At 43.7% G+C, this 14007-nt stretch overlaps 2 protein-coding genes across 6 annotated transcripts in view; one reads left to right on the forward strand and one right to left on the reverse strand.

Annotated features, from left to right (window-relative positions):
- Positions 1 to 63: 63 nt before the first annotated feature.
- SS18L2 (SS18 like 2) lies at positions 64 to 1535 on the forward strand. Its single transcript, XM_062500189.1, has 3 exons — positions 64 to 152; positions 287 to 363; positions 974 to 1535. Exons 1-3 carry the CDS (start codon positions 84 to 86, stop codon positions 1059 to 1061), a joined length of 234 nt encoding a protein of 77 aa, XP_062356173.1. The 5' UTR covers positions 64 to 83; the 3' UTR covers positions 1062 to 1535.
- A 2639-nt stretch (positions 1536 to 4174) lies between these two features.
- Positions 4175 to 14007, reverse strand: part of GARRE1 (granule associated Rac and RHOG effector 1) — a 56719-nt gene continuing 46886 nt past the window's right edge. For 3 of the 5 annotated variants that reach the window (XM_062500059.1, XM_062500058.1, XM_062500057.1), the window contains exons 10-14: positions 12748 to 13733; positions 9331 to 9496; positions 8371 to 8505; positions 6163 to 6241; positions 4175 to 5733 (exon numbers count right to left, since the gene is read on the reverse strand). In XM_062500059.1, coding sequence (XP_062356043.1) covers positions 5416 to 5733; positions 6163 to 6241; positions 8371 to 8505; positions 9331 to 9496; positions 12748 to 13733 — 1684 coding nt within the window. In that variant the 3' untranslated portion in view covers positions 4175 to 5415. Of the gene's footprint in view, positions 5734 to 6162; positions 6242 to 8370; positions 8506 to 9296; positions 9497 to 12747; positions 13734 to 14007 lie in introns of those variants that run through there. The other 2 variants (XM_062500061.1, XM_062500060.1) reach the window with 2 other exon arrangements.

Here is a 14007-nt window from a genome sequence, read left to right on the forward strand (position 1 = left end):
GGCGCGGGGGATTGCGGGGGGAGCGGCGCGCGTGCGCGGGGCCGAGGGGCGGGGCCGCCGGGCCCCCTCAGCCGGGAGCCGCCATGTCCGTGGCGTTCGTGCCCGAGAGGGTGCGCGGCAAGGCGGAGGTGAACCAGGACACGCTGCAGCGGGTGAGCGAAACCGGGCCGGGACGGGGCCGGGGCTGAGCCGGACGGTGACGCAGGCCTTTCCGGCCTGCTTGGGGTAGAGCCGGCCGGGCCGGGGCGGAGGCCGCGGCGGGCGGTAACTGCGCTCTGTGCCGCAGCTGCTGGAGGAGAATGACCAGCTGATCCGGTGCATCGTGGAGTACCAGAGCAAGGGCCGCGCCACCGACTGCGTGCAGTAAGTGACCGACGTGGGCGGGGAAGGCGGAGCGCCGGGAGCCCAGGTGTCGGTAGCGGGAGGAAAACGCGGCTCGAGCTCCTAGAGCTTTCCTGCCGCTAAGAGGAAAGAAAACGCGTCTAGGCTTACCGAGGGGTTTCCCGCAAATCATTTTCAGAGACGTATAAAGCAGGGAGCGCCCCTGCCGACTCGGTCAGGGTGTTTGCTTAGTGTCCTGTGACGCCCGCCCTGTCCCTGTGCCCGTGTGTGGCACACGGGCGGTGTCACAGCAGGACAGCCGTGCGGCGGCTCTGCGCTCCAGACCCTGCGGGGCTGCCGCTGCCGCTGCTCACGCCGCCCCGACCGGCAGCTCTGGCCTCACCTGCTCCGCCGCCGTTCTGCGGCTTTCAGGGGTGCGAGCTAAACCCATCGAAGTTGGCTAGGTTACTGAGTGCAGTTCACTGCGTTATACCGGGATTCAGAATAAGAACGAGGTAAGTTTTCCCTGATTTATTATCCTAGTTTGCTATATTTTTCCCTAACTGTAAATGCTGATCAGAGTACAGGAGTGCAAGTAGGTGTAGTTGTCTAGAAAAGAATGTCTCCCAGATTCCGTGTTTCTTCCTCGTAGGTACCAGCACATCCTGCACAGAAACCTCATTTATTTAGCTACAATTGCCGATGCCACTCCGCTCAGCACGCAGAAGGCTGTAGAGTGACTGCAATACGTGACGGGAGCAGTGCTGCTTTCAGAGGCTGTAGAAATAGTTTAGAGTCCCACTTTGACAGCCAAGACGGTGTGGGCTTGAAAAAAAACAGGTAAAAAGTGATCTGTACATCTGTGCTTAAAATGTGAATGTAGTTTTCAGCGTAGTATTTGGCCAGCTTTTCCCGTTACTGTAACTAACACACCTTCAGAATGATAATTATCACATTCCCTTTTCCCTCTGAAAAACTCAACTCGGTGTACTTCTGTGAACAACCCTGTTGTCAGGACAGCATTATGGGAAGCACAGCCCATTTTATGAGTAAAGTTCTGTAAAAACAAGGTAAATGTTATGCTATGTGACTCCTCCTTCCAACACGTTGGGCAATTCCAAAGTTGGGCACCTGTTCCATATATAAAAGCAGTAGACTCTTTTGTATCCTGTACCAGAACAATTGTTAAATAAATTGTTACATTGATAAATAAACTATAAATATGTTCTTTGTAAATTGCAGTATATTCTGAATTAATACATTTAACAAAGGAGCTGCTCTGTGATTTAGTCAAACAGAAATGTTAACTCTCCTCGGACTGGTGGGATTGCTGCACTGCTCAGAATTACGTGCAAGGGAGAAACCAAGCCATTACTTTAGCAAGCTTTTGCCTAGTCTGTTAAGGCTTTTTCTCCGTGTTTGAAATGCTCTGTAAACAAGTCGATTCTTGCATAATCAGAATGGGTTCAATGTACTTCCTGGGTACTGTCAGCACCCCCGGCCAGCTGCATGCTTGTGTGCTTCTATCCAGGAAGGAAGAAAGCAGCTTTGCACACCCTGCATACAGCATTCCAGTGCCACAATTAACACACACTGATCTGATGGCCTTGATCACAGCAGGGAGGGGGACAGAGTTTACTGTTTGCATACTACCATCGAAGTTACTTACTCTGTGATTCCTAAAAATTCACGTAACATGATTTTGGCAATGTTCACTACTGGTTCAAAGACCCTGCTGAGGCAGTGTCTGTACCACATTCTTCTGTGCCATCACTTGAGAAAGCAGCTTTAAAGATTACACTGTGCATAAAGTTCATTTTTATATGATAGAGTCAGTAAGTAAGCAGTTGACAATTTTCAAACTGTTAAATAATCCCATATTAATGAAATAAGATCTTTGTTTACAAACCGAAGTTACAGTTTAAGGTGCTGCTCATTTTCAGCAAGGTGCATATTTTAAAAAGGTATGACCTATTAAATGTGTATCTTTAATAAAGCAAATAGTTTACTTTTACAGAAGCTTTAAAATACAAACTGTACAGTTCCAGTTCAGAAGCATTAGCTATTCACAAAGAAGCACTGCAATAAGGGTAAGTTAACTAAGCACCAAACCCTCGCACTTGGCAGTGTAAGTGAAGTTTAAGGGCAAGACTCATTTGCCAAGTGCAACAATTCTTAAAATTACCAGTGTTCAGAACAATCGGAAGCAAAGGACAGAGTAGCACCCACGTGGTCAAAATGCAGACAAACTTTCTTTGTTTTCACAATTCACTTATGTAGGTCCAGAAACTTGCCAGCATTTGTAATTATGAATAAACTGCAAAAACTATAGCAATCATTTTGGCACTTGTTAGAAAAAAAGTTCAAAATTAAGTTGTTTTCATTAACTTCCATTTTGGTCTTAGTATGAATAACCCAGTAAGTACAACCAAATCTGGGATTTAATATTAGATCTAAACCACAAGATTTAGGAAACTCAAAACCATTCATGAAGTTAAATAACCACTAACATTTTCAGTGGAGGGTTTTCAAAATTATAGTAGTACAGACCATTAACAATTTACAGACAGAAGCCACACTGATTGTGCAAAGCACATTACTGTAAAAAGTCTATGTACAGCAAACAAATCTTTGTAAACATGGTAAGTATGAAGTTTCAGAAAACAGGGTGACAATATCATAAATACAGGCAACATTGGCATCCTCAAACAGCACAAAAGGTAACAATCCAGGCCACAAATAGAGCCCGTCACCAAACAAACAAAAAAGGTGGATGGGTTTTAAATACCCACATGTTTAATAGTTTTAGTGTTGTGTATACTTTTTATTTATATATATATATATAATGTATTTATTTTTTGGTATCTTTCGATATAGATGTACTTAGTTTGTAAAACCAAAACCAAAAAATGTGCTTTATCTTCACTGAAAAATTATGTAGTTAGAACCTAGTAGTTAACATATTAGAATGATATGACTTAAGAAAAATACAAAAATAAGATTAATACTGTCAAAACTCTTATACCAGAAAATATCTGTGGTTTTTAGACTCTTTCAAAGATGAAATATGAAAATTTAAATAAGCTCTTAACTATACAAAGAATCTTCTGTAATCTCAATTCATATACAGTGGGATAGGTATACATCTATTTACCATTGCTCTTCAATTTTTAAGCACCAGTCACTCACCCCGATCCACTTTGGTTGGAAGATTATTCCTAATTCCACAGGTTCACTTAATGGCACATATCGACTGCAAATAATTACTTTATCCTTTAAAAAAAAATAATGTTCTTTTAACTAAATGCTACCCCACATTTCGGTTTTAGTATCTTCTGAGCCAGCTCACAATTTTTAATCAACTGTAGCATCTGAAATAAGACTTTAAATAAATGCAAGTAGTCTCTTAGGCTTTGCTTTCACACACTGCTGGAGCACCGTGTGGATAATGCCTTTGGCCAAACACGGCCACAGGACATGGTTTGTGTGAGAACCAGGGTCCCACTGCCCACACACAGGTGTGTGACAACCAGGGTCCCAGTGCACCCACACAGGTGTGTGACAGCCAGGGTCCCACTGCCCACACAGGTGTGTGACAGCCAGGGTCCCACTGCGCCCACACAGGTGTGTGACAGCCAGGGTCCCACTGCGCGCACACAGGTGTGTGACAGCCAGGGTCCCAGTGCACCCACACAGGTGTGTGACAGCCAGGGTCCCACTGCCCACACAGGTGTGTGACAGCCAGGGTCCCACTGCGCCCACACAGGTGTGTGACAGCCAGGGTCCCACTGCGCGCACACAGGTGTGTGACAGCCAGGGTCCCACTGCCCACACAGGTGTGTGACAGCCAGGGTCCCACTGCGCCCACACAGGTGTGTGACAGCCAGGGTCCCACTGCGCGCACACAGGTGTGTGACAGCCAGGGTCCCAGTGCATCCACACAGGTGTGTGACAGCCAGGGTCCCACTGCCGACACACAGGTGTGTGACAGCCAGGGTCCCACTGCGCCCACACAGGTGTGTGACAGCCAGGGTCCCACTGCGCGCACACAGGTGTGTGACAGCCAGGGTCCCACTGCCCACACAGGTGTGTGACAGCCAGGGTCCCACTGCGCGCACACAGGTGTGTGACAGCCAGGGTCCCACTGCCCACACAGGTGTGTGACAGCCAGGGTCCCACTGCGCCCACACAGGTGTGTGACAGCCAGGGTCCCACTGCCCGCACACAGGTGTGTGACAGCCAGGGTCCCAGTGCACCCACACAGGTGTGTGACAGCCAGGGTCCCACTACGCCCACACAGGTGTGTGACAGCCAGGGTCCCAGTGCACCCACACAGGTGTGTGACAGCCAGGGTCCCACTGCGCCCACACAGGTGTGTGACAGCCAGGGTCCCACTGCGCGCACACAGGTGTGTGACAGCCAGGGTCCCACTGCCCACACAGGTGCCATCTACATCAAGCAGCTCAGGTAACATTGGCGACACAAGGCTGAGTGGTTCTGCTGATCTTGAGCTAAAGTAAGGAAACTGCCACAAAACTCGGTTTTGCAACTGTTTCTGCAGCAGTTCCCAAATGAACTCGCTTGTGTGGCACAGGACAAGCTGCTGTTGCACTTCATTTTAAAAAGGCTGCCCACAGGCTGTAATGGAGAATACAAAGGCTCTACAGCTTATCCTTTATAAATTTAAACACAGTGTTGAGCAAAGTGACCACTATATATTTGCTTCAACATATTCAGTGTGTTTCAGTAAGATGTTTTAACTATATATCTATATGAAAAATAGCTATAAAATACAGTGTTTCTTGTATGGTAGTCCTTCAGCAGTTCTTTTTAGAAAAAAAAATGAAAGTAAAGGCAATTACGCATTTTTAAAAGCATTTCTACATCACAGTTTTGGGCTGTTTCATGTACACCAAACATATTGGCCATATTTGCTCAGCACTGTAACTCAGAATCCAAGAGTTTGTCTATCTCCCCTAAACCCCCTCAATCCCACATCAAGAGAGATACAGGATATAGCCAACACAGCACTGTGAATCAAAGTAATGTGATTTTCATTTGGCCCTGTGCTGCATTTTCCAGTATGAAAAGCAGTCAGTACTGGTGCAGGTAAGATGGTCTGCGTTCGTGCTTCACTGGGAAGGATTTAAAGCCCTTGTTGATCTGTTTGTGCTGGGAAGCCTGTTGGGACTGCTGCTGCTGCTGCGCGTAGGTGAAGCTGGAGGAGATGCCGGCCGCCGGCGCGCAGTCGCTGGCCCACATGGGCGACTGGAGCATCTGCATGGTGTCGCTCCACTGGCTCACGGGGCTGCTCATGGGGTACAGGGACGTGCTCTGGCTGGGCAGCGTGCTGGGCACAGAGGATGTGTGCTGCCACGGGGCCTTGGGAGGCCAGGTTTTGGTCTTGTTATCCTGAGGAAACAAAAGCGGTTGGGACTGGTGCGGTTTAACAACAGCACTGCGTTTTTGAGACACTAAACATGTCACCTTATCACCTCCTTAAGATACTTTTCGTGAGATCAGTTTATATTTGAAAGCTGAACTGATAACTGATGTGTAGCACTCTAATTCTTAAAATAACTGCCCACTAAAAAACATTTATTTCATCTTGACACACAGTGGCCCAAATAAAAGGGAAAAAGTAACTTACTTCCAATTTTAATATATTAAGCTTGGTGACTTTGACAAAAGCATCTCACGCTACTTGAGTGCAGATGGTTTAGCTTTTCACTGAAGTCAGCAATCTGGAGATACAGATGCTTTTCCAGTCCACTGCCTCATGGAGACTCACCCCCAAGTGCCAGCAGGAGAAAGGACTAAGCAAAGCCACACTGAGCTCACCTGACTGCGGTCATCTGCTGCAGAGAGAAGTGGAGGTGATGGCAGTGTGCTGGGTTCCTGTTCACCACTGCTGTGTTTTCTGCCCAGAAAGAGAGAGACATTTACTTCTTGGTTTTAAATGAGTCAGCCTCATTAATCTGCCACTGGCACAGATCAGGCAGCCTACAGTACCGTTTTCTGTGTATGTGTTTTCAGAAACATCTGGTTTCATGTACTTTTTGTTCAGTACAGGTGAAAGCAACAATACAGAAACTGTCAGGGACTTGACAATGCAGTAGTTTTTGAAGCTAAAGCTTCAACGTTTTTGTAGAGGTGAAAGGAAACTGGGATAGACTTTTTCCCACTTTCAAGAAATCTGCCAGAAATTGTGGGGTTTTTTTTCAGCTACCTGCTCTTGGGGCTAGGTTTCTTTTGGGTTTAAATATCTTTTCTGAAATAACCTTACAGATAACACAAAAGAACAGCTGAGCAAGTGAAACATCTGCTGAAGCACAGTAATATTACTGAAGAAAAATATTCCACCTTCAGTTTAAATCTGTGATCTAACACCTAGTTATCAAATAGAAATCCTTGACCACACGTGCATTCTGGAAGATCTTTTCTCTTGGGTTTTTTGGTCTTTATTGTTTGTTGGTTTGGGGGGTTTTTGTGTTTTTTTGTTTTTGTTTTCACTTGGTTTTGTTTTTAGGAGGAGCGATTAAGGGCATGGGTTTAGATTAAAGCAGAATATTTTATTTCATCCTTTTTGTAAAAAACCCAATCAGCATATTCCAATCAGGCTCCCATGAGTAAGCAGCCCTTTGCAGGTCAGCTTTAGCACACTCAGCCTTTCTTCCTCCTCTTACTGCCTCTTAGCTCTGGTAGATTGTCAGGCCCTCACCTACAGAACACTGCCCTTCCTACAAGTAACAGGGACAGTAGTACTGGTACTTAGCTGAGGTTTTTGGTCAATGCAGCACTCTCTTTGGAAACTTTCTTCTGCTATTTAGAGCACTATATAAACCAGACTTTTCTTGCTCCATAATCAGTCTCCAGCTATCTACTGGCTTGGCATGTTAAGTCACCCTGATGTGTTTGTTTTCCTTCCCTGCTGCCTTTTTTTTTTTTTAATATAAGTAATTACTGCTTTTTCTGTGACTGTTTATGAGCTGGCTCTTTCCCATTAATTTCAATTTAACATTCATTGAATCTGTTTTGGTTCCCTCCCTATAAAGTCTTGGCTAAGTGTAAAGATTCAGAAAATAGCTACTCTTACTCCTTTCTGATAATGCATACAAAAATAGCTATCCAGGTAGAATCTGTGAGAAGCTGGCACCGACTTTTTTTCATTCACCAAAAAGCAGACAGAATCTTTTATCTATACATTGATTCCAAATTACTCTGTGACTGTAAACAAAGGCAGAATATTTGGCCACTTACTTCATTTTTAGAAAAGACTGAAAAATAGTTTGAGAAAACAATCCCAGAATGAAATTGATTTATTATTCATGCTTCATCTCATGCCTTTTGTTACTACTACCCTCTGCTGTGGAATCATTGAGGTTCCAAAGACACCAAGCCTCCAGCCCTTTAGAAAAGCAGAATTGCTGTAATTCCCAGTATTGATAGAAGCAAACTGTTCATAGCTGAAAACCCTGGCTTAGTTTTTCCATTACTGAAATTATTTACAATGGCAATTTGGCCTCCTCTTCCTGCTGTGAGAAAGAGAGCACTAAGCAGCCATGTATTTCCCACTCACAGGACAGCAGCAGCCAAGGTGAGACGAGTCCTCACCGAGTTAGCAGCAGGTTCTCCCCAGTGCCACGGGGCTGCAGCCAAGGCCAGGAGAGGTACCAGGAGAGGCACAGCCCAGCTGCAGCCAGGCACTCTGCAAAACCAGCCAGGACCTTATAAAGCCCCAGGGAGTGGCATCCAAAGGAGACTCATGGAAGAGGGACAGCATCACATCTTTTCTAGCCATACTGACTGTCAGTGAATGGCTGGCTGTTTGCACAGGTGCTGGTTTGTACCAGGAGAAAGCTGCTGAAAGCTGCTAATACAACTCACTTCAGGAATCCCCCGGTTCACATCACCAGTGTGGTACACAAACTCATGTTTGTGGAGACTTGTCTCATTGGCAGGAATCTCCTTTGTCTAGCTACTCAAATGAAATTACATATAAACAAAAGGAATCTTACAAAGTGGTCTACTTCTGTTCATTTTGCTCACCTCCTCTGCTTTACAGCAGCAACAAGGTCTGGCCCTGAGAACATGGAGAACAAACTGTCTCCGTTAGCTGAGGAGGTTTCATCACTTGAGCTGGCAGAGTCTCCTTGAGTACCAGACCAGCTGTTTGTCACATCACTGCAAGACAAAGTTGTATTAGTCCTTGTATTTACAGTCCTGGTCCAGACTGTGTGCCACAGTTGTGCTGAATCACAGGTGATACCTCAGAACACAAAATTTCACTACTTGGTAAAATGTGCCAGTAATACAAATACTTTCACTAGTTGTGAGTGGTCGCATTAACTGCTCTGTTACAGCCTCTTTATATGTATTTTACTAAAATAATTATATCAATTAGAAGCACCTCTCCTGTTCAGGAAGGAGAAACAAGTGATGCTTGGGTTTGGAATCACTAAGTACTTAACTTTTTCACTGCAAAACTTAGAACAAAAATTCATTCTACTGGTTTTACACTAGAGAGTCACAGCTCTTACATTATGGACAGATGGACAGAGAATCTTGAAACATTTCTTGTGTAGTAAATAGTTATGACTTGGAAGAGATTAAAAACTACAAATGTACCTGCAAGATTAAGTGGCTAAAATCTGGAAAATTGAATTCAGTCAGGCACCGCAACTTTGACAGCATCACTTTTCATCAAAACTAGGTCTTAAAGCTGTCCTCAAAGAAAACTGTCCTGAATACATCTGTGCTATAGATTCCTTATTTCCTCTGTTGGCATCACAGTCAGTATCCATGCCACTCTAAAGATGACATCAAGCATGTCAATGCCTTGGGATCAGCAAAGCAGGTGGGGATCACATTGCTCACACCTAACAGTGAAGTGCAGCTTTCACAGGTGCAGCAGCAACTGCAAAAACACACTGTATTCCCACATTCTGCCAAATCTGGGTGCAAAATAAACTTACACAATAAAAACATACAGCCCGTCCAGTCTCTTACCCCTCGGTGAAATACTCGGGAAAGGGCCAGGTTTTGTGAGGATCATCAGGAAGAGGCCAGTTGCCACGCGTGGTGCTCGGACGCCGGACGTGCTGTGCTTGCCTCTTCTGTTGCATAGCCTGGTTCACCCCGGCAACATAGCGGGCAAACTCTGGATCAGAGCCAACTGAATGAAAGAAACCAACAAGTCCATTGCTGGCACTCAGCTATTTCTGCTGAACTTTCAATCCTTCAGGTTTGACCATACTGCACAACAAAGTAATTCCCTCCCTGATGATAAATGGCAGCCAGCAGTGGATAGGTCTTCATGGAGCAGTGAAGAACACTGAACAGGAAATGTGTTACAAAGATGAGATGCACAGCATCCGTGGTGGATAATAATTATCATAGAAGTACGCCTGCCCCTTGCATTCCATCAGGGAAATTGTGTTTGTATGGTGATCGTGTCTATGCTGAAAGGTCCAATATCCATCAGCAGACACTGATGAAATGGACACCACGTGTACATTAATCCACACACATGAAAAAGAGCAGAACAGTTACTGTAGTTGATACCAGAGTGCAACATGATTTCCAGCTATGATCAGCTATGTCCAGCTTGGATCATACTAGAACACAGAGTGCCAAAACTGCCTCCTTCCTACAGGGATGAGACAATACTGAAAATGCTCTGATCCTGATTTACAAAAATTTCAGAACAAGAATTATATTTACAGAAAAAAGCGATAATTTAAAAATTCTTCCATTCTCAACATGCTTTTTGTGTCCCAAGCATCCAATAAGGAATAAGCATGGTTTTGACTAGACACAGCAAAAGCCTTAATCCAAAAGTGTTTCAAATGCTCCATTGATCAGAGCATGTGATTGCTGGGTTCAAAAGCCTGCTGATAATAGGTCACTGTTACTGAGATTCTACAGCTTCTCTTTCTTTTGCGTTTTTTTCTTCCCTGAGAAAAATCTTGGCATTCTGACTGAATTTATGAAGATGTCTAGACTACATGCACAGTAATTGCAGTGGGAAGTACTGAGCTGCTGGCTTGCCAGCCTCAGTTTGTGATGAAGACTGCAGAACATCCAACAATCACACACAGCTTGCAAAGCAGAAATCCCTACATTCCATACTGCATTTAAAAAATAAGTTTCCTTGTTCTCATTTGATACACCCAGAAAAGATCTGCACAATGTTCTGTTGGATGCAAATTAAAAAGACAGTGAAGAAAACTTTGTTTCTCTGCCTCCTTTATTAAGCAAGGGCTATGTGAGAGCCATCTGGAACAAAACATCCCCACTAGTGCTTGTTCTCCCTCTGAAATATCTTTATGTCTATTTAAGATGAGGGTGGAAGACACAGTTCCTCAGATCTAAGAACAGAGTCTAGATGGATTCTGGCTTTTTTTAACCTGTGGACAGCATTAAGTTCTGAAGTGCTGGTATATTCAAAATAGAAGCTTGTGTTAATTTTTACCTTTCTGAAAGTTTTTTATCAGATATTTTTTTAGTCCAAAAGTCTGGAGTTACCAACATTCTTTCTGCTAGTTCTTATTGCAACATTCCTTCATCAAGTTCTTAGGGATGATTAAAGTACTACAAAATACATTGTTGGGACTAGTTCAGCCTTCAACATGAAAAGTCATCAATTTAAATTTTATAAATTCTTAACCAGCAGTTTTGCATCTGAAGAGAGACATAATTTTCAGACTCTAAAAGTATTTATCAAAAAAGTAATGTGTTTTGTTTCAAATGACAAATGTACAGTCCTAGGAAAGCCTGAAAATGAAAAACCATTTTCTGTCTTACAGCTTTTTGTACTACACTAAAGCTTGACATGTAAATTCCTACACCACAGCTCAACTTGGCAAGTTCTACAAAGAAAAGTTCTTTCTAGTGGAAAAGTATTCAGTTGGAAGGATTTTTGTTTGGTTTTGGTTTTTTAAACACCAGATCTGTGAAAAATACTGCTTACTTATCACTAAAACTGCAGAAGTGTGTATCTTAATCCACTGAGCACCATTTATGGAACTTGAGTAAGTCACCTTTTCCAAGTACCATTTTCTATGTCCTTGACATTCACCAAATGGAACAAGTATTTTATGTAGAGCAAAAGGAAAATACTAAAGAATACAATGGATTCAAAATCCTGAGAATGTCAGTTCTTTGCATACCTGGTTTCTCTTCCCTACACACACATGGATTTAGTGCTTGCTGAAAATAATTTCATTCTTCCTTAGAGGCTGTGATAATGCTTAAGTCTATAGCCTCAGTATGTTTAAGTAAGATGATGCTAATTCAGACTTAGTTATTAAGCAACAACATAATTTGGTGGCTATTTCTGTCACAGAAACTCCACTAATTTATCAACTAAGTTGACAAAATAACTATCACAATTATGAGTCAAAGGAGCTGCTTTGAGACGCCTACACATTCCAAACACAGACGACTGCAAATGAGCGCAAGAAACTGAGCCCTACTTTGATAAAAGGTTTCCCTGTTCCCTTGCTCCTCCCTCCAGGCAGTTGCCATAAATGCACACTACAACATTCCTGCAGCTGTGTTCCAGGCCAAGAGAAGCTACATTTAAAAGGTAGCAGCTGTGTAAGTTGTTCTTAATACTGTGATCAGAATCACACAGTCACAGAATATTCTGAGTTGGAAGAGACCCACAAGGATCATCACGTCCAGCTCTCAAGCCAATGGCCCACATGAGGATCAAATGTTCATCTCCTCTTGGATTCCACAGTCAATTTCTTGGCCTGGAGCTATTTGTTTATGACTCTAAAATTTTATCTCACTTAATCTGTGCAAATGAATAATTAATCTATATTTACAATTTACTGGTGATCCAAACACGTGGCAAACCTCATGGCACTTGCTCTTTAGTCTCTAGTGCTTTGACATGCAGACTTTATACTGCAGAACCAGCTGTGGAACAGGAACCAGTGTGACTCCCAGGGAATTCGGGAGCAATGGAGGGAAAGTGTAGGGATATATTAAAGATGCAACCTGGCTGCATCTCCAGGTTACAAGACTGGTAAAGATCAGGAAGAATAATTTTGAGGAGAGGGAACATACCTGAGCTCAAGAGTTTGATTTTAAACAATTTTACAAACTAAGAATAGGAAGAACATCATCTGTAAGTATTTTTTCAGTACTCTGCTGTGCTCCATATAGGAAAGGTCAGACTACTACAACTGGGACAAGAAACAAGGAATTGGTTCCCATACTTGTGTATTACCAAGTTTTAAGATCACCTTCTGTTAAAAAAGCAAATAAGCAGAGATACAAATCCCTGCTTGCATTGGTCAGCACCCTTACCTCCGGTGGGCAGCACGGGGAAATGACAGTTATTGCCAGCAATATTTCACAGAACTCTTTTACAAAGGACCCTTATAAAAGCATAATAAAGGAAAAGACACACACCTGCAGGGTCAAAAGGCAGGATTTCTCCCAACATCCCAAACACTCCATCAGTTTGGTCACGATTTGGCCATGTGTTGTTTCTAGGTCCTTGTGGTTTCTGTCCTAACATCTCTGCCATCATATTGTCCATATAGCTGCTCACAAGGCCCAAGCTGTACAAATCAGAGCTTAAATCTGAAAAACCAGGATTGTTCCACTGATTTATATGAGACAATCCAGCTCCAACAGCCGGGGCTTGCTGCTGTGAAGAATTACTGAGCCATTTGGCAGGTATACGTTGCTGTGGTCCAATAGGTTGAAGCAAGTGTTGGTAATACTGCATTTGCTGCTGCTGCTTTTGGGACTGCTGCTGGGACAAGCCTTGCTGAGGAGGATGCAGTGGGGTGTGAGACACAGACTGTGGCTGCTGTTGAACTGCTCCTGACTTTTGTTCTGTTGCTGTTGAGGATGCAACAGAGTTCCTTCTTTTCACCATCGGAGAAGTCTGCTGGGACTTGCCCATGTTAAAACCAGACAAGAAATCTATAACATCCTGCATTTCTTGGTCAGTTGGTAAATTCATACCTTTGTCATCCTTGCCATCATCTGGTTTGAAGAAGCTGTCCCGTCTTTCCACCAGAAACCCATTGACAAGCTGGTTATTGGTGCTCTGAACCGGCTGCAGAGCGTCCGCGGTCCGAGGGAAGTTACCAATGTTCAGGATGTTCTGCAACCGTGCGTCCATGTTAGTGGGCATTTTAGCTTTCTCCTCTGAGCTGGAACTTATAAAGACATTTTTGGAAGGTGTATTGGGGATTGAGTAACTTCCTGTGTTACTCGTACTGGTGCAGGAAGTTTTTTTTGTAAACCGTGAAGTCAGTTTTGAGAATGTCTTTTGCAGACCCCCTGAAGATTTGCTTCCGTTCCCCGACGGCATGTCAGCTTGGCTCCCAAAGTCTGAGATCTCACGCTGTAACTGGATCTGAATACAAGGCAAAGCTTGCTCCCTGCATCAACAAAAAACACGTGTATCAAACCACCGAATACATCACTGAGTTTGTACTTTGGGGGAAAACATGTATTTCAGTAATAGCTCAAGAAAGAAACAACACCAAACACTGCCAAGTCCACCAGCTACTCCTTATGGTAGCAAAGCAAATTATTCCTCACATTTGCAATACTTTCCATTCCTCAAATTTTAGTTGTGCTTCTAGACCTAAATGGACACATATTTAATATAAATCAAGTACTTTTGTAAGAGAGAAGCAAACACTTTACCCT

The sequence above is a fragment of the Cinclus cinclus genome, chromosome 11 (assembly GCF_963662255.1).
Source record: "Cinclus cinclus chromosome 11, bCinCin1.1, whole genome shotgun sequence".
Lineage (NCBI taxonomy): Eukaryota > Metazoa > Chordata > Aves > Passeriformes > Cinclidae > Cinclus > Cinclus cinclus.